Source organism: Marmota flaviventris, chromosome 1, assembly GCF_047511675.1.
Source record: "Marmota flaviventris isolate mMarFla1 chromosome 1, mMarFla1.hap1, whole genome shotgun sequence".
Classification (NCBI taxonomy): domain Eukaryota; kingdom Metazoa; phylum Chordata; class Mammalia; order Rodentia; family Sciuridae; genus Marmota; species Marmota flaviventris.
Window position 1 is genome coordinate 22,597,135 of NC_092498.1, and position 20,894 is coordinate 22,618,028.

A 20,894-nucleotide genomic window follows, 5' to 3' on the forward strand; every position below is an offset into this window, starting at 1 on the left:
TTAATGGCCATCAAATAGCTCACTCTAAAATAACCTATCTCATGCTGTGAAACACAAACAGTACATATAAAGGCTCAAACTGAGAGTTGAAAGGGAGGCAACCCTGTTTATTATTCACAATAAAAAGACTCACAGTACACTGCTTTCATTCTGATTATAAATAAACATCCTATTTAGAAAACAATAAATTTCTTAGTTTCTGAGTACTATTATCCATTACCAAATGGAGGAAGTTCTTTGAAGTGTTCCTGTTCTGTAGAATATTCATTTCTGGTGCCACCACAGAATGTGACAGCTGGATCCTCTGGGTCAATATTTCCCAAACAAACTGTGCAGAACCAGTTTTGTGAGATGCTCTGTGACAAAGGGTCCTCTCTGGAAATGCTAAGTAATAATGTCCTCAATCTACTCTAGTCAAACTTTTACAGTTTATAAAAACTAAGACCTGGGGACATTTTAAAAAGCATTGTTCTCTCAGTGATGAATCTACTGAAAGAGAAATTAGAAAAACTACCCCATATTTGATAGCCTCGGAAAAAAAAAAAAAAAAAAAAAAACTTGGGAATCAATCTAACAAAAAAGGTGAAAAACCTCTACAATGAAAATTACAGAACACTAAAGAAAGAAATTGAAGAAGACTTTAGAAGATGGAAAGACCTCCCATGCTCCTAGATAGGCAGAATTAATATTGTCAAAATCGCCATACTACCAAAAGCGTTATACAGATTTAATGCAATTTATATTAAAATCCCAACAACACTCTTCATAGAAATAGAAAAAGCGGACTGGAGTTGTGGCTCAGTGGTAGAGCACTTGCCTAGAACATGTGAGGCACTGGGTTCAATCCTTAGCACAACATAAATAAACAAACAAATAAATAAATAATGGTATTGTGTCATGTACAACTAAAAAAAAAGAAAAAAGAAAGAAAAAGCAATCATGAAATTCATTTGGAAAAATAAAAAACCCAGAATAGCCAAAGCAATCCTTAGCAAGAAGAGTAAAGCAGAAGGCATCAAAATACCAGACCTTAAACTATATTTCAGAGCCATAGTAACAAAAATGGCATGGTATTTGCACCAAAACAGACACATAAACCAATGGTACAATATAGAAGACACAGAGACAAATCCACATAAATATAGCTGTCTCATACTAGACAAAGTCGCCAAAAACTTTCACTGGGAAAAAGATAGCATATTCAACAAATGGTACTGGGAAATCCACAAAATGGATGTAACAAAATAAAATTAAACCCCTATCTCTCATCCTGCACAAAACTCAAAGTGGATCAAAGACTTAGGCACTAGAATAGAGATCCTGTGCCTAATAGAAAAAAAAGTAGGCCCAAATCTTCACCACATCGGCCTAGGATTTGACTTCCTTAACAAGACTCTTAAAGCACAAGAAGTAAAATCAAGAATCAATAAATGGGACGGGGGCTGAGGTTGTGGCTTAGTGGTAGAACACTTGCCTAGCATGTATAAGGCACTGAGTTTGATCCTCAGCACCACATAAGAATAAATAAATAAAATAAAGGCACTGTGTCCATCTACAACTAAAAAATACATATTTAAAAAATAAAAAATAAATGGGATGGGTTCAAACTAAAAAGCTTCTTCTCAGCAAAGGAAACAATAACGTGAAGAGAGAGCCTACAGCATGGGAGAAAATCTTTACCACATACACCTCTGATAGAGCATAAATCTCTAGGATATATAAAGAACTCAAAAAAGTTAATGCCAAAAAAACTCCCCAAATAACCCAATCAATAAATCGGCTAAGGAACTTTACAGATACTTCACAGAAGAAGAAATACAATCAAACAACACATTTGTGAAAAAATGTTCAACATCTCTAGCAATTAGGGAAATGCAAATCAAAACTACTCTAAGATTTCATCTCACTCCAGTCAGAATGGCAATCATCAAGAATACAAGCAACAATAATGTTGGCAAGGATGTGGGGAAAAAGGTTCACTCATACATTGCTGGTGGGACTGCAAATTGGTGTGACCATTATGAAAAGTGATATGGAGATTCCTCAGACCCAGCTATCCAACTCCTCGGTTTATACCCCAAAGACTTAAAATCAGCATACTACAGTGATGTAGCCACATCAATGTTTATAGCAGCTTAACTCACAATAGCTAAACTATGGAACCAACCTAGGAGTCCTTCAACAGATGAATGGATAAAGAAAATGTGGTATATATACACAATGTAATATTACTCAGCCTTAAAGAAGAATGAAATTATGGCATTTGCTGGTAAATGGATAGAGCTGAAGAATATCATGCTAAGCAAAATAAGCCAATCCCCCCCAAACCAAAGGCTAAATGTTTTCTCTGATACGTGGATGCTAATTCACAATAAGGTGTTGGGGGAGCTAGGAAAGAATAGGTTTACTATGGATTAGGTAGGGGGAGCGAAGGGAGGGGAGGGGGCCTGGGGCTAGGAAGAACAGTAAAATGAATTAGATATTATTACCCTATGTATATATATGACTACACAGCCAATGTGATTCCACATCATGTACAACCAGAAGAATGAAAAATTATACACCATTTACATATAATGTGTCAACTAAAAAAAAAAAAAAAAAAAGCATTGTTCTCAAGTTCATACATCTATTTTGTAGCAGACTAAATATAATTCTCCTGACTCCCTGACCAGGAACTATCTACTAACTGCACAACACAGAATTCCATTCACTCAACACTCCTGTATACACACAGATTTTTATCTATGATACCGACATTATAAAAACACCGATTTTTAAAAAATATGGATATTTAAATTAACACAAACCTCTTATTTCTCTCATCTTTTGAATAAACCTCACATAAATATAACATTGGGACTACAGCACAGTTAAGGGTTGCTTACCAACTATTCCTCACAATGTCATAGATCCAGAATGAATTTCTGACATTCTCTTCCCTTTTTTCCTTGTCTTTGCTGAGTCCAGATAAGACATGTATTTCATTCAGTTCTGGATCAATAGTTGCTCTCTGTGTGAATCCTGTCATAGGAACTATAAATTGGGGAAAAAAAATAAGATGACAATATTCATGTTACATAGATTAGTACTAACTCTTTAAAATATTATACATCTTTATCCTGTTCTATGTATCTGCAGTACTTATCTTCTAACAAATGGCATAATCTGGTTTTTTAATATATATATTTTTTAGTTGTCAATGAATCTTTATTTATTATATGTGGTGCTGAGAATCAAACCCAATGCCTCACACATGCTAGGCAAAGCCCTCCTACCACTGAGCTCCAACCCCATAATCCATTTCACTAAACAGCAGAAGATGGCTTATTGCCTTTTCCCTATCTAGATGTAACCTCCACAAGGGCAGAGGTTGTTAGTTCACTATTTTGTTCCTAGAGCCTAGAATAGTGCCTGACATACAATATTTACTCAACTGTTTCTTTTTTAATTAATTAATTAATTAATTAATTATAATTAGGTATATATGACAGCAGAATGCATTTTGATTCATTGTACACAATCGCAGCACAACTTTCATTTCTCTGGTTATATACGATGTAGCGTTGTACCATACATGCAGTTATACATGTACCTAGGGTAATGATGTCCATCCCATTCCACCATCTTTCCTACTCCTATTCTCCCTCACCTTTGCCCAAAGTTCTTCCATTTTTCCCATGCGCATCCCCCCCATTATAGGTCAGCATCCACTTATCAGAGAGAACATTCAGGCCCTGTTTTTTGGGGATTGGCTTACTTCGTTAAGCATGATACTCTCCAACTCCATCCATTTACCTGCAAACACTATAATTTTATTCTCTTTTAATGCTGAGTAATATTCCATTGTGTATACCATGGTTTCTTTAGTCATTCATTTATTGAAGGGCATCTAGGTTGCTTCCACACTTTAGCTATTGTGAATTGAGCTGCTATAAACATTGATGTGGCTGCATTATTATAGAATGTTGATGTAGTCCTTTGGGTATACATTGAGGAGTGGGTCAAATGGTGGTTCCATTTCAAGTTTTCAAAGGAATCTCCATACTGCTTTCCAGACTGGTTGCACCAATTTGTAGTCCCACCAGCAATGTATGAGTGTGCCTTTATCCCCACATCCTCGCCAACACTTATTGTTGTTTGTAATTTTTAAAAATATTTTTTAGATGTAGTTGGACACAATACCTTTATTTTATTTATCTATTATGTTGGTGCATCTATTATGTGGTGCTTAGGATCAAACCCAGCACCTTGTGTGATAGGCAAGCACTCCATTGCTGAGCCACAACCCTAACCCCTGTTGTTTGTATTCTTGATAACTGCCATTATGACTAGAGATGGAATCTCAGGGTAGTTTCAATTTGCAGTTCTCTAATTACTATAGATGTTGAACATTTTTTAAAACTTTTTCTTGAAAGAATAAATGAATGTCCACTATCAGAATGGAGCTAGAAGGAGAGAGAGGTATACAACGTAATATTTTTAATCTGAGGTAGAAAAGATAATGCTTTAATTAACTTATTACTGGGTCAGTTTCATTTAAAAGTAGAGATAAAATATTCAGTTTTTGACCTGGAAACAAAAAAAAAACTTAGACCAAAAATGAGATATGTTTGTTTAATAAGATCAGGATCATTCAAATATCTGTTCATGACATATAATAATTTCTACAAAAAATTAAAAAATCTGAGGCATATTATGTCATTTTGTTTTCCTGAGTATCTTTTACTCCCCAGGTAGAATTTTTTTCTAAGGAATCCATTAAATAAGTTATGATCATTCTGCATTATCAAGTAATTTATAATACACTGATATAGCAAATGCAATTTTTTCTTATTATTTGGACACATTAGTTGTAAAGTAATTATATATATAGTTTATATATTTTATGGTCTCAGCAATTTGACAACATAATTGCTATGATATAAAATAATGTCACTGCTTCAACACTACATTTCTTTTAACCATGAACAATTATCAAATCCTCAAAAAGCTTAACAAACATCAGATTGAAGAAAAATACTTATATCAATCTAGAATATGATGGCAGGAGATGCTAGCTATACTGATCTTGATTTCTTTTTTTTTTTTTTTTTTTTCCTTTTCTGGTATAGGGAATTGAATCCATTGTGTTTAATTGAATTAATACATCCCCAGTCCTTTTTTATTTTGAGACAGGCATCTGGCTAAATTGCTGAGGCTAGCATCAAGCTTGTAATCCTCGTGCTTCAACCATCCCAGTTGCTGGGATTACAGGTGTGTGCCACCAAGCCTGGACTGATTCTTAGTCTAATTTTGTACAGCCAAATACTGATTTCTTCTGAGTTTATTTAAATTCATGTGTCCTTTCACATTCCTATTCAATAAATTTGGGACATTTCAAAGACTATCCAAATGTAATCCACAGTCTATATATTACAAAATTATAAGCACATATAAAATATAATGCATAATTTGTATGCATCTATGCACAATATTTATATTTATTTTTATAGTCACTGATCTAATCTTAATAACAACTCTCACACCATAGTTTTAGTGGTTAAGTCTGGTATTCTGTTAATAAAATTTGGTAAATTTTCAAGGGATGTGCTGAGGTTCTAACCACTGCTCCTCAGATAATCCTGAAGAAAGATAAAACAGTGAAGAAATGGGACCTCTTTTCTAAGTGGTGAAAGTAGAAGATATAAATACCTAAATGTATTCTACTTAAATTTATCTTGTCTTTATAGTGAGTATATGAATTAAGAATTCTCAAACACACCTTGGCAAACTATGGCTTGATTTGGCCTGCTCAGTCATATCAGGCCATGTCTATTCATTTATATGTTATCTATGGCTGTTCTCACCCCAAAATAGAAAGGTTACTGCAAAGTACAGCAGGCAAAAGTAAAAATAATCACATCTAGCTCCTTTTTTTTTAAATACATTTTTTTAGTTGTAGATGGACACAATACCTTTATTTATTTATTTATTTGTATGTGGTGCTAAGGATCAAATTCATGTGAGGCACGTGCTCTACTTTAGAGTCACAACTCCAGCTCACATCTAAACTCTTTATATGAAAAGTTTGTTGACCTCTGTTCCACAATAAAACAGAATCATTAAGGAAGCATAATCTTAAATGAGCCCATGCAACAAATTATTTACTTTAGAATCCCTACATAAGGACCCACTGAAGGAACAGAAATTTGGAAGAGGAATGGAAATTAATGGAGAAAGAAAGAAAATCCAAATTCTATATAATGGTACAGTGGGGAGGATGCCATCAAAGAGAATGGATTAAAGAAACAATGGACTGAAAGGTGCATGTACGAGCATAGAAAGTATAAAATCAAATTTTATACATTTCATTTTATATTATATCAAATTCTGCTTAGAAGAATATTGGTGGCAGAAGAGAAAATGAAAGGATTGCCTTGTATAAACAGAAGCAGTGAGTAGGTTTATAATACCCAGAGAGGTAAGACTACAATGTTTATAAAGCTGTACTATTAGGTATCATTAAAAATTGTTTTTTGGGGGGCTGGGATTGTGGCTCAGTGGTAGAGCGCTCGCCTAGCATGCATGAAGCACTGGGTTCAATCCTCAGCACCACATAAATGTAAAATAAAGATATTCTGTCAACCTAAAACTAAAAAAAAAAAAAAAAAAAAAAAAGAGTTTTTACCCAAAGCATATTACAAACTATTCATGTCCCATTTATTTCATCTTTGATATCCAATATGATGCTTATACTTCATATTGTTGATTTTGCCTACAAGTTTTATACTCAAAGCTATTACCTACTCAAGCTTTTTATGGCTTTAAAAAAACAGATATAATTCACATACCATACAATTTACTCATTTAATATGGACACTGATTTTTTTTGTATAATCACATCATTGTGAAATCATTTCCAATTTTAGAACATTTTCATGACTTCCAAAAAGAAAACTGTAACCTAATTAATAGTCACTTTCCATCTCCTCATGCCCACACCATTTTACCATTTTATAAAGGTTCCAATCTTTCCACATGATTATCAACATATTGTTTTTTAATAACTGTTGTTATTGTGGCTTTGTTTGTTTTTTGCTACCACCTATTAAATCCAGGGGTGCTTAATCACTGAGTCACATCCCCAGCCCTTTATAAAATTTATATTTTATTTTTTTGTTTAGAGACTTTGAACTTGGGATCCTCCTATGCCACTGGATTACAGGTATATACAACCGTGCCTGGCTATTGTTTGTCTTTCATAATATAATTATCTTAGTGTGTGTGAAGTAGCATTTTTATCATGGTTTTGATCTGTACTTCCTAATGATTAAGCAGGCTTAGCATCTTTTCCTGTGTCTATTTGTCTTTTTTTTTTTCTTTAGTACTGAGCTATAAGTTCTTTACATATAATGGATCTAAGTCCCTTATGATTTACAAAATTTTTCTCTCATTCCTTAGGCTGTATTTGCATTTTCTTATTTGTCTGTCTCTCTTTCTTTTATGGTACTGGGGATTGAACCCAGTGACACTTTGACACTGAACTCTTTTTACTTTTTATTATCCAACAGGCTCTCAATAAGGTGCTTAAGTTGCTGAGGCTGGCTTCGAACTTGGTATTCTCATGCCTCAGCCTCCCTAGTCACTGAGATGACAGGTGTGCACTATGGCATCTGGCTGTCTTAATGGTATTCTTTGAAGCACAAAGATTTTAAATTTTGATGAAGTCCAGTTTATTCATTTTTTGTTCCTTGTGTTCTATTACTGATTTTGTGCCAGCTAGAGTTAGAGTGGTGTAGTAAGACACAGCTAATCAATACACTAAGTACTAAAACAAAAACATTGTTCTTCAAAGTTAATAATGTCAGGGGCCAGGGATATAGCTCAGTTAATAGAGTGCTTGCCTTGCATGCACAAGGCCCTGGGTTCGATCCCCAGCTCCAAAGACAAAAATAAACAAAGTTAATAATGTCAAATAATAGTCAGACAATATCTATGATAATAAACCACTGAATTCATATTGGCTTCACTGTCTCAAAATGATTTCAAATCAGTAAATCTTTAATCTTTCCAAATGTTAATACAATTCTTTAGGGAATGGAAGAAATGGTTAATTTTTTTTAAATGTTATTTTTGACAATGTATCAAACTTCTTAAAATATGTTTGCAATGTTATCCCTATTTATAAATCATTTCCAAGGTACAAACATTGGTTTGGAGTTACTTTTGCTTATAACACAAAAAATAGATCTGTGTGCTCAATGGGTTTTTGAAGGCCAACCTTAGGAACTTAAATACCAATTAGTATGAGAAGCAAAGGGAATGGAAGCAGGAAATCTTGTTTTAGTCTAAACTTCTCAACTAATTATGCAATTTCATACTAGAAAATTTTGGTGTCTATTTTCTCATCTAAAATTCAAAGTTAATCTAGATAGTTTATTGGGACTTTTGAAGGTGGCAATTTCTGTTGTGATAAGACTCAGAGTATTAGGATAAAAGCTCCTAGCAATAAATAGTAGCCATGGATAAGTAAGGCCAGAGAATTTAGGAGGCTGTTGCAATTGCAATAGAGTAGACTCAAAGCAGGTAGGATGGAAGTATTTGTAAAGAAACAATTCCCACCAAATAGATATCATTCAGTATAAGAATAGCAGATGTGATATCTAAGTACAAAAAGTCTCTGGATGGGGATTAAGAGACCAAGATTGTGGCAGAAATTTGTGAAAAACAAGACTAAACATTTTTCACCAAATATTTTATAGATATCAAAACATTTTTCTTGGGCAAGAGATATGGCTCAGTGGTAGAATGCTTGCCTAGCATTCAGAAGGCCCTGGGTTCGATCCCTAGCACTGCAATAAACAAACAAACAAATAAACAAAATTTCTCTAAGAGTACGCAAAGGCAAAATCTCTTTAAGGTACAAAATTTCTATTAACCCTTAAATTTGCAATCCCTTTCAAATATAAGAAAATGTTTACATATAAAATGTTTCCAGGTGAATAGAACAAAAATTAAAGAACATACAATAAATTATAAATAATTGTTATGCGGGAGGGAGTGGTCTTTGGGTACTTCAAAAAAAAATTTTTTGTAGGTGTAGATGGAGATAATTCCTTTATTTTATCTGTTTATTTTTATGTGGTGCTAAGGATTGAACCCAGTGCCTCACACATGCTAGGCAAGCACTCTGCCATTGAGCTACAGCCCTCGCCCTACTTTTAGTTTCTATAAGTACTATTTTTTCCAATATATAATCCTCTTATAATTGTAAGGGAAAAAAAAAAAAGTCCAAACCAAACTACAGATAAAAAAAAATCTATATGGGTAGTAAGTACTGAGGACTTTTTATAGTGAGTGAAAAATTCTCACATATCCTCCCAAATTTTTCATGAAGAATATTTTATATTAATATCTAAAATGTTGCTATTTAGATGGGGTTGAGACAGTTTAACTGGCACCAAAATACACAGACACATATATATATATAAATTTCAAAGTAATTTTGCTGACATTAGAGTTAATAAAACTAAAACTAGGCAATATGCTTTAAAGATTAAAGAGTTTTAATTTCTTTTATTTAAAAAATGAAAATTTGGGCTGGGTTGTAGCTCAGTGGTAGAGCACTTGCATAGCCATGTGTGAGACACTGGGTTTGAGTCTCAGCACCACATATAAATAAATAAAATAAAGGTCCATAGACAACTAAAAAAAAAGTATATTAAATTGAAATATCGACAATCTTAAAATATGGCAGTTGAGTTCATACTGACAAGAGAAACCTGTCAAGAAAAAGGCCAATGCACCACAGATAAAACATGGAAAATTTTCATCAAATACAAAAAAAAAAAAAAAAAACCAGATATACAATATGAGGCAACTCCTTTCGAAAGTTTCTAATACATCACATCCCTCCCTTTTCCATTACTTTGAATTTTGGCCCTAGTGTTTTTGAAGCAACAATAAATTTTGATCAGCATTTATCACAGACTTCTAACATTCCTATTTATTTTTCATGGAGTCCTTCTTCCAAATGAGTTTCCAACATGATTCATTGACATGGCATACTTTCTGAGGCAAATATACATGAGAATATTTTCATTCTCTCTCACATCTGAAAGTTAAAAGGTTTTAAATTTCTTGGTTTAAAGTTGTTTTTGTGGGGTAGTTTTTTTTTTAATATTTATATTTTAGTTGTAGTTGAACACAATACCTTTATTTTATTTATTGTAATGGGTGCTGAGGATTGAACCCAAGGCCTCACACGTGCTAAGCGAGCACTCTACCACTGAACCACAACCCCAGCCCCACCCCTGGGTAGTTCTTAACTTTACTGTTTTCTTCTATTTAGTACTGCTGTTAAACACTCTGATATACTCCTACCTTATTATTCTAATATACGTTATCTGTCCTTTCAAAAATCTTTCAGTTTTCTCTGTGATATTCTTAATATGCTTAAGTTTGCATTTTTCCTTAATTGTCTTGTCTGATATGCCATGAACTCTTTCACCAATAGGAAGCCCTTCATCTTTTTTGCATTCTGAAAATTTTACCTCCTCTTTTATTTTTTTCATTTCCTTTGTCTTCTTAAAATTTTTATTTTTCTAACTGAAATTCCTTTTAAGATGTTGGCATGTGTTCAACTATTCTCTATATTTCTTAGTTTGTTTTCTCCTGGCGGCAGTGCTGGGAATCAAACCCGGGCCTCTAATAAGTGTTCTACCACTGAGCATATTATATCTTGGTCCTTTTTATTTTGAGACAGGATCTCAGTGAGTTGCCCAGGATGGCCTCAAACTTTTGATCCTCCTGACTCGGCCTCCTGATAGCTAGGATTACAGGTATGCACCACCACATGTAGCCTTTCTTTCATACTTTCTCTTTATTTTTCCCTACTTCTTTTTGGAAGTGTATTCATTCTAATTTTTCAAATGATTAATTCATTCACCCTGCTTACATGTATTGTATTCTTTTCTGGGGGAGCGGGGAGGGTACTAGGGACTGAACTCAGAGGCACCCAACCACTGAGCCACATCCCCAGCCCTATTTTGTATTTTTTTTTAGAGACAGGGCCTCACTGAGTTGATTAGTCCCTTGCTGTTGCTAAGGCTGGCTTTGAACCTGCGATCCTCCTATCTCAGCCTCTCAAGCTGCTGGATTACCGGTGTGTGCCAACACACCTAGCCTATATTATGATTGTAGCATATGTCCCCTTATAGCTTTAAGTATACAGAACTTGTTTTGTTTTTACACAGACGTTTTTGTTTTAATTATGCTATGAATTAATAGGGAATAGGTTCTAGCAGCTCAGGTTCCTTTCCACTGGTCCTCCTGATCATTTCCTCATGCAATTTAATAAGATGTCATGAGTCTTAAGAGTACTTGATATGCTTAATAAACAAATTAATTCTCTTGGCAAAAATCTTGTCTCTATTTGCTTATAAAAATATCGAAAGAATTTTTGCTTTGTTTTTGGTACTAGGGACTGAACCCAGGGGCACTTTACCATTGAGCTAAACCCCCAGCCCTTTTTATTTTTGAGACAAGGTCTTTCTAAGTTATCCAGGCTGGCCTCAAAGTTGTGATCCTGCCGCTTCAATCTCCTGAGTCACTGGGACGACAGGTGTGGGCCACAGTACCCAGTAATGCTGACAGAATGTACACTCAGTTTTGCCATGATAACATTTGTTATCATGTACCCATTCCTTTTTGAACAGTACTCATCCCCTTGAGGTCTACAGTACCAGTTATCATATAGATTGAGATGTATGTGACCAAAGGAACAACTCCATGTTTTCTATAATGCCTAGAGAACCTGTGTCAGGAACCTGTCCTCTTTCCCTTCGTGTTCCTCATTTTAGCAAACTACTGAAAGATGGAGGTTCTGGTTGAAAGGCAATCACATTTATTTTAAATTCTTGGTTTATCTACTCTAACAACACTGCTTTAGATCATATATATTGTAAATTTATGAATTTCTTTTGAGATAATTGTCTAGTTATGTTGGTCTGTGTGGTAATACTTTTCAGGACATAAGCTATTCCTTCTGATAAGATACATCTCAGAGGACTCAGAAGCTAGGCTTGAACTGGCAACAGTACTAGTGAGTTTAAGGGAAATGAAGGGAAAAGTCATAGGGCAGTGATGCCCAGGCACAAAGAACCAGTTAATCACTTCTGTATTCTATCATGCCCCTATGTAAGGATTTTATACTTTTCAATCTTTGGGGAAAGCAGATGGCAGTCTCCCTGGACTTAAAGGAGGAATAGAAGAAAAAATAAACTATTGAAAGCAGATATCAGTACATATCTGTATCACTTCTGAACTCCAATAGTTTCTGTGAGGCCATAATGTTGCTCTTTGCTTCTATAGTGAAAGGACAAGAACTGATGTAAGGTGGGTGAGAGACAGCCTTCAGATTCCTTTAAAATGAGTTTCTGAAATCTAGTTGCCTCTCAATTTTATTTCTGCAGTTTTGATTTTGGGTAATGGAATTAAGAGTCTATGTTAGTCTACTACGTTGACAGAAGTATTTTATAGTAGTCTACGTTGTTTGAATTTTGCTTCACTAATTACGTGTACATTTATAATTACAATAATTGGTTCAATACAAATGGTATTATCAACAACCAAAAAGACTTAAAGGCCAAAACCCAGAAAGAAGCTGTTATATTAACATGTCACAACTACTAATACAACCTTCAATTTAATAGTTTATAATGGGTGGGGGAGAAGGACAGAAAAAGGACAAATTTACAATGACTTTAAAGACTTCTAAACTCAACTGCCAAAAAGCTTGACTCAATGCCAGGAATCTTAAGAGTAGTTAATAAACTGACTCAAAGAAAAATTAATCAAGAAGATGAATAAATGAGATCATATGTTAATATTGAACACATTTTGAAACGACACTTGTATGAAAAAACAAGAGGATGAGAATTATATAACAAACAACTATCACTGCCAATCTGTTATTTTTAGAAATTTTGTAAGAAATCACAATGATAATCCTCCAATTTTCCTATTTCTTCTCCAGAACCTTCAAAACTTAAAATAGGACAACTAAAAGAGGAAGTCAAACAATATTTTATCTGACAGTCTGAATCATATTTTTTCTCATTTCTTGATTTATCTAATAAGCAAATGAGGATGGTTGTCAGAATTTTTAACTTATAAGGAAATCTTAGAGGGGGGATAAAAATAGCAATATTTTAAAAGTCTTTTCAATTCCAAAAGAAGACACATTACTGCATTAATTCATGTATTACACACTCCTCCTTTAACTTCATGGTCAAAAGCCCATATTTATTATTGACTACTTTAGCATAGGAAAAGAACAAGCTTTGGAACTATCACAGAAATAAGAAACTTAATAAAAAGAGTTCTCTTTTTGTTAGGAATCAAGATAACCTAACATGGATTAATTAGCTCATGTAACAAAATTTTGCATATACCGTCTCAGGACTATTTTGATAGTTCAACCAAAATATGGACATGGTGCTAGATTAACATCTCTGCAATTATCTTGGATTTCTCCTCCCCTCATTTTTGAAAGTTGTCAGTATCAGCTCTAAACATCATATCCTTGTATGGAACACCTAACAAAGGGATGGAAAGGACTCTTTAGCTCCATTTTCATTAGAAAGGACTTTTTTCTCCAAAGTCCTCCAGCTGAGTTTTCTATGTCTCACTGGCCAGAACTATGTTATATGGGAAAGATGTGAAGAAATAATCTGCAAAAGGGTAATAATGACTGGTTTAAACTAATTATGATTCATTCTCTGGGACTGGGCAACTTGCCATTAAACAAAATTATGATTTGTTTAATAAGAAAGAATCAATGGATAATTGGGTAGGCAAATAATAATGTTGTCACATTCTTATCATCTAAACTTGGGATATTTTAAGTGTTGGCTAGGACCTTATTAAGCTCTAGCAACAATTCCAGTTTCAAATTATTATTATTTTTGCTTAAACCTGGGTTTCCACCACTCATCATTTATTTTTTGTAAAACTGTAACTAGTTTTTGACATTCAACAATATTGTATTTACTGATCTACCTCATTTATATTAAGCTACAAAACATTAATCTCATTCAATGGATCAACCATTAACCAATGGTTAACCACATAAACTGGTGAACAATTAAAAGTTGTTTCCAGACTTTTTCCCCTTGCAAAGAGTACTGCAATAAATATATCTGTATATCTTTATTTACTTATTTACTTACTTCTTCATTCATTCATTTATTTTTTAAATGTAGCTGTAAATTATGTGAGTAGGATGAATTCCTAGGTGAAAAGTGCTTATTTAAAGAGTATATATCTCAATAAAACTCACACGGGTGCATTGAAATAGGTTGGAAATAAAAATCTCAAGCTTATATATTATATTAATATAATTATATTCCTATTATATATTATATAATCACATGTTGTTCTATATTTAAGTTTTTATATGTATTCACATCTGGGATGATGGGGAAAATGGGTTAAGTGAAAATAATTCAGGCATAGAAAGACAAACATTGTATAATATCACTTATTCATGAAAGCTAAAACCGTTGATCTAGAAGTAGAGTAGAGGAGTTCTCACTCGAGGTTAGGAAGGGTAGAGGGGAGGGAATATAGAAGTTGATAAATTACACTTAGATTAGAGCAATAGTGCTCTGTAGAACAGTAAGGTGACTGTAGTTTACAACAGTTTGTTATACGTTTCAAAATAATTAGAAGAGAGTTCAAAAGTTGCTCACACAAATCAATGATGCATATCTGAGGAACTGGAAATGCTAATTACCCTGATTTGGTCATCATACACTGTATACATATACTGCATTATATGTACCCCATAAACATGTAAAATTTTTTTGTCAATTAAAAAAAAGTATTATAAAATAAATAAAGAGTATATATCTTTCATATTTTGATAAAAAGTATTTTCAAAAGACTGTACTAATTTACATTTCATCCAGAGTTAAGAGAATGTCCGCTTTCTCATGACCATACCAACATTCATGAACGATCTTTTAATTTTTATTTTAAAAATTATGAAGTTGAGCATCTTTATAGAAGTACATTTCCTCATTATTTGAATTATTTTTTTCTTTGAAGTATTTATTCAAGCCATGTGCCACTGTCTTACTAGAGGATTATCCCTTTTTGACTGATTTATTCTAAGAGTTTTTGTTTACAGCAAGATACTAAGTTTTATCTTAGTTGCTAGTTGGTCATTTATTATTTGATATTTAAGTATTCATATATAATTTTATTGATTTGCAAAATATCAAACAATCTCTTTATGATTTCTGGGTTTTATGGCATGTTTAAAAATATCTACTCCCAATCCTAGATTGTTTTAAAAATCTGTATATACAATTTTGGCCTTGTAACTGGTTTTGTAGCTTTGTGTCATTGGGCAGGTGAGTCAGCATAGTGGTGGTATGAGCATTTCTTAAAACTATTCTAATTCCTAGCTATTAACAGAGTAACTGAATATGCAGAAGTGATCTCATCCCAAAAATATTCCAAAAATGCCAAATTAAATTCGTTTTAAACTAAATTTTGTCTTGGTCCAATCCTTAAAACTGTCTTCATGCCACTAGAAAGTTTCTTAAAAGAAGGGAAGACAGAATGGAAGAAACAATACTCTTAATAGTTTATATAATTTAAATATCTTGCTTTTGAAAATTTCCCACTTTTGAAAAGTCATCACTTTTAACACACAGTCCTATATGGTTGGAAATATATATATATATATACACACATATATATATATATATATTACTTGGCCACACACTTAACTTTACATAAATTTTTATAAAATCATAGTCATCATACAATATGAGGAATGAAAAGCCTACTATCTCCATCTTCATTAACTGGGCTATTACAGTGGTATCAATGAAATTAGAAAAAAGAAAGTTATGAAAAAAATATGATTTATAGAGATAAACATGCTTATCTCTATAAATCCTCCTTCCTTCCCCCCTTCCCTCTCTCCTTTTTTGTTTTCTATGCTTTTGGAGTCAAACGGGGATCCAGATCTTCATTTTTTCTTTTTAAAATGCCAACTCTTAAAGATTTATATCATAATCTACTTTCCCTCTCTGATTAGAAATGCCAACTTTACCATATACTAAATTATCAAACATATCTAGGGATATTTTAATGCTGTTATTCTATTCTGTTAATCTGTAACAAAGTGTAGCTTTATAAATATCTGGTAATGCTAGTACTATTTCATTATCTTTCATTTTCAAAGCTGTCTTTAGTGTTCTTTAATATTTTTAGATGAACTAATTCATTCACATATACTATCAAATAAGTTAAAATTATTATATTAACAATTTAAAATATTTTCATAAGCTTGTAACCAGCAAAGCTATACTAACAGGTAAAAGAAAAAAATAGGGAAAATTACTATTACTAATAGTTTTGAGAGAATCTGTTTTTATCAGAGGTAATAACATACCAAATATGAAAGATACTAAAGTCAGCAAAGATGTAAGGTTACATTGAAAATAAGTATTATCATTCATAGCTCAGCAATATATTAATTATAGCAAATCATTAGGTCAAAGTCTTCTCTATAATGATAACTTGGTCTTAGTTAATTGCTAAAAGTCTAAAAGGGTCAAAAAACATAAAGACTCATTATGTTTTTAAAAACTGTTAATAAGTACATTCCTGGGGCCAAAATTAAAATAAGATTTTGCCTTTAAGATTTTCATGAAAATATATTTATAGATATATCAGTTCTTGCAGATGTAACTCACACAGCCCTTTAATGTGAGTTTTACAGCCAAACAGCAGAAGGGAATGAAATTAAATTGTCAAGATTCTGGAGCTAGATGAAGTCTTAAGATCAACTGGTCAATCCCCTCATGTTCAGATGAATAATCAGGTTCAGAGAAATTACATAAATTTGCCAAAGTTGCAAAGGGATTATAGGCAGACCCAGATGAATAGAGGCCAAATCTTTTGATTCTCAATTCTCCATTTCTTCAAATACATCCAATCTGCTAAAATGGTTAGAACAAAAAGAGTTAAAAGAATTTAAGAAATTTTAAAAGTAAACATATAACTATTATAGAACAGGGATCAGTTGTAAGAGCACTATATCACCAATGCTTGACTTAATGAAACCCCTTTGAATTTATAAACAACTCCCTGATAACTACTGTTCTGCATCCCAACTTCCTGATAACTGCTCTCATTTCCTCATGCTGAGAACAGATGTCAAGGAATTTAAATTTGACATGCTCCTGGATTAACACAGCCTAGCTTAAATCTACATGTGTCTAGTTCCTGCCCTTTTGTTCTACTCTTCCCCATCCCTGTAGGATTAGAGATTGAACCTAGAGGTATGGTACCACTAAACTAAAACCCCATCCCTTTCTATTTTTTCTTTTGACCCACGGTCTCACTAAATTGCAGAGACTGACCTAAATTTGCAATCTTCCTACCTCAATCTCCCAAGTAGCTGGGATTACAGGTAGGCACAACTAAGCCTGGTTTCTCCTTTTCTCTTAAAAAGGCTTTTGGTATCTCCAAAAATGGAGATTTGAAAAATAAAAAGATCTCCTCTATTTTCCTCAAAGCTGGCTTTGAATAAATCTATTTTTCTCACCAACCTGTCTCCTGAGAGTTTCAGTGGAGTGAGAAGCCGTAAAGCTTTTCCCTCCCTATTACATTAGCATCTGGCAAATGGTGAAAACTCCATATATGTTACCTTGAGTGAATACAGATATGAGAAAGTACTTCTACTATAAAACAGGTTCTATAGCAAATCATAAAACTCTAGTGTTGTGACAGATCATCTTCTAAACATAATTAGTGTTAAATACAGAGCTTACATACAGGGAGTCTGCTAAACCCCTTGTGTTCACAGTCATATTGCCAAAACTTAGAGATAAACCCAAATTAGATATGCTGAATTTTGATGTAATTATGTATGTGTTAGACACAATGCTAATAAATCTCTTATTTCTAAGTAGCTGCCAAGTCCACTGATTTAAATTATAATTTCCTTCTGAGCGAAGCAGAAAATTGTTATACTCCTAAAAAAAACTGGAGTTGAAGTTTTTTCATAGATGTTAAATCTAAGATAATACATTCAAATCATTATAAAGAGCAATGACTTAAGATTTTTTACAGTATTTGACTATACAAAATCATTAAAAGCAGCAATTAGAGATATCTCATTTCTAATTACTGATCTCAATAGTTCAAAGAAATTTCTTCTGTGACATCCAAAAATATAATTTGCAACACACATTGTAAGTATAGTTTTAATCAAATAATCCGCATTAGTGAATCATAAGCACAGTAATTATATGTTAAATCCATCTCAAATTACAGTAATTAATTGTAGTAAACAAGATTTAGAAGAACAGTTAATAAACAATAGACTGGTTAAATAAGCTACATAGCATATACATAATGGGTAAAATTGGTATTTTCTAAGAATATTTAATAATATGGGAATTTAGGGCTGGGGATATACCTCAGTTGGTAGAGTGTTTGCCCTGCATGCACAAGGCCCTGGGTTCAATCCCCAGTACCACCCACCCCCCCCCCCCCACACACACACCCCCAAAAAAATAATCATCATCATCATCATAATAATAATAGAATTTAAATAGTATACTGCTCCATTTTTTTTTTAATTTTTTGAGTGCTGGGGGTTGAACTCAGGGGCACTCAGCCACTGAGCCACATTCCCAGCCCTAATTTGTACTTTAGTGACAGGGGCTCACTGAGTTGCTTAGAGCCTCACTTTTACTGAGGCTGGCTTTGAACTCAAGATCTTCCATCTCAGCCTCCTGAGCTACTGGAATTACAGGCATGCACTACTGCATCCAGCTAATATACTGCTTCATTTAAAAAAAAAATTTTATATAATTTATTTTTTATAGATGGACACAATATCTTTATTTTTATGTGGTGCTAAAGATCAAACCCAGAGCCTCATGCATGCTAGGTGAGTGCTCTACCTCTAAGCCACAACCCCAGCCCCTTAAAAGAACTTTTTATGCCTTACAAAGTAAGTAGTAATCTAGTACGATCAAATAAAATGCAAATGTACTTTTTAAAGTGAAGTAATTTCATGGAAGAACAGTACACCATAGTTTTGATATGAGGTTTTCTGAATCCAGTATGCTTTTTGGGAGACCTAGAGTCCTCTTTAAGAAATCCTGAATAAAGTATGTTTATTTGCTCAGAAGTTTTCACAGGTTTGAAAAACAAGAGTCAAGATTATATTGCCAGGGGCTGGGGCTGGGGCTCAGTGGTAGAGCACTTGCCTAGCATGTGTGAGGCACTGGGTTCCATCCTCAGTACCACATAAAATATAAATAAAGTTTAAAAAAGATAATCAGAAAAAAAAACCCACTGAGGGGAAAAAAAGATTATATTGCCAGATGATACCAATGATTGTGTTAACAATTATGGCTAGAGCCATATACTTTAATTTCTAACCTGGACTTAAGGAGTTACAGAAGAATTTAAGATGACAGCTATCTACAAGCTAAAAGAAGAGAACATGAGTTAACTGTATTTTGAATGTAGGAAGGAAAGCTGGGGAGAACTGAATGAGGGAAAGTCCAAAAGCAAGAAAATGTATATTAACTATAAAAATTTAATATTTTATAGTGATCATGAAGGAAGAGTTGGTAGAAGAGAGGATGGAGAAATCAAGAATGGGACTGAAGAACTAAGTTGGGGCCTGCCATGACTGAGTCAGGCTGAGTTTAGACTTAATCCTGAAGGCAAGCACAAATGATTAAACGATTTAAAGCAAGAAAGAAAACCCACCAGTTGTGTATTTTTTTTTTTTTAAAGAAATTTTTTTTTAAATGTTTATTTTTTAGTCTTCAGTGGACACACATCTTTGTTTGTATGTGGTGCTGAGGATCGAACCCGAGCCGCATGCATGCCAGGCGAGCGCGCTACCGCTTGAGCCACATCCCCAGCCCCAGTTGTGTATTTTTTTAAAAAAATATATTTTCTGATCTTAATTACCACTCATCAAAAGATAAGGTCAATTTATTTCCTTTTCCTCTCCATACATAACGATAAACTTCTTGAAAATAGAGCACTTGTTCCAAGCTGCTTACCTACTGCTTATTAGCTTACTGTCTGGCATCTAACAGTTGGCCAAAAATATCTATTGAATAAATGTGAAGGCATATGGTTCTATTCTTAATAGGTAAAACAGAACAGCTGTAATGTACATGCAATATGGGGAATGGATTGGGGAAGATATGGAGTATGCAACAATAGAATGAATAGAGTCAAACCAAATAGGCAATAATGTCCAAACTAGTACACAGTGAAACAGCAATGCTAACAGACGGAGTAAAACTGACATGACTTGATAGTTACTGGACAGATCAGTATTACCTGAGGATAGTATTGATATCCTCTTGAGAAAACTAAGACATGTAACAACAACAGCAACTCAAACTTGAGAGTTAATCCATCTCCACTCCCAGAGACGCCATGAGCAGACACATTATTTTCCTTAAATTATAATTCTGGTAATTTACAAATGTAGAAACAAAGTCTGAGACCTTGGGTAATTTGCCTAAAGTGTCTCGACTAACAGGCTTTGGAACAATACAGGGCAATATATCATAGTTCTGATAACTGAAATAGGTCCTGGAAAGCTAGAATAGTGGTTCTCCTAGAATCCTCTAGGAGAGAGAAAGGGAAGGAGAAGAGGGAAAAGGGTAAAAGGAAAGGGAGAAGAAAGGAAGGGAAGGAAAACAGAAAAGGAGGGAGATAGAAATGAACAGGGGAAAAAAAAGGAAGACAAGAAAGTAATTTCAGTTTCACTCTAATATATCAACAGAGCCACTGAAGTTCCTCAATTCCAAGTATAACTGTAACAGTTTTGGGGGAGGGGATTT

The 20,894-nt window shown here is 33.6% G+C and overlaps 1 protein-coding gene across 2 annotated transcripts in view; it reads right to left on the reverse strand.

The window, feature by feature from the left end:
* Positions 1-20,894, reverse strand: part of Mkln1 (muskelin 1) — a 327,824-nt gene that overhangs the window by 25,728 nt on the left and 281,202 nt on the right. For both annotated transcript variants that reach the window (XM_071611871.1, XM_027950127.3), the window contains one exon: positions 2,889-3,036. In XM_071611871.1, the coding sequence (XP_071467972.1) occupies positions 2,889-3,036 (148 nt within the window). The remainder of the gene's footprint in view (positions 1-2,888; positions 3,037-20,894) is intronic.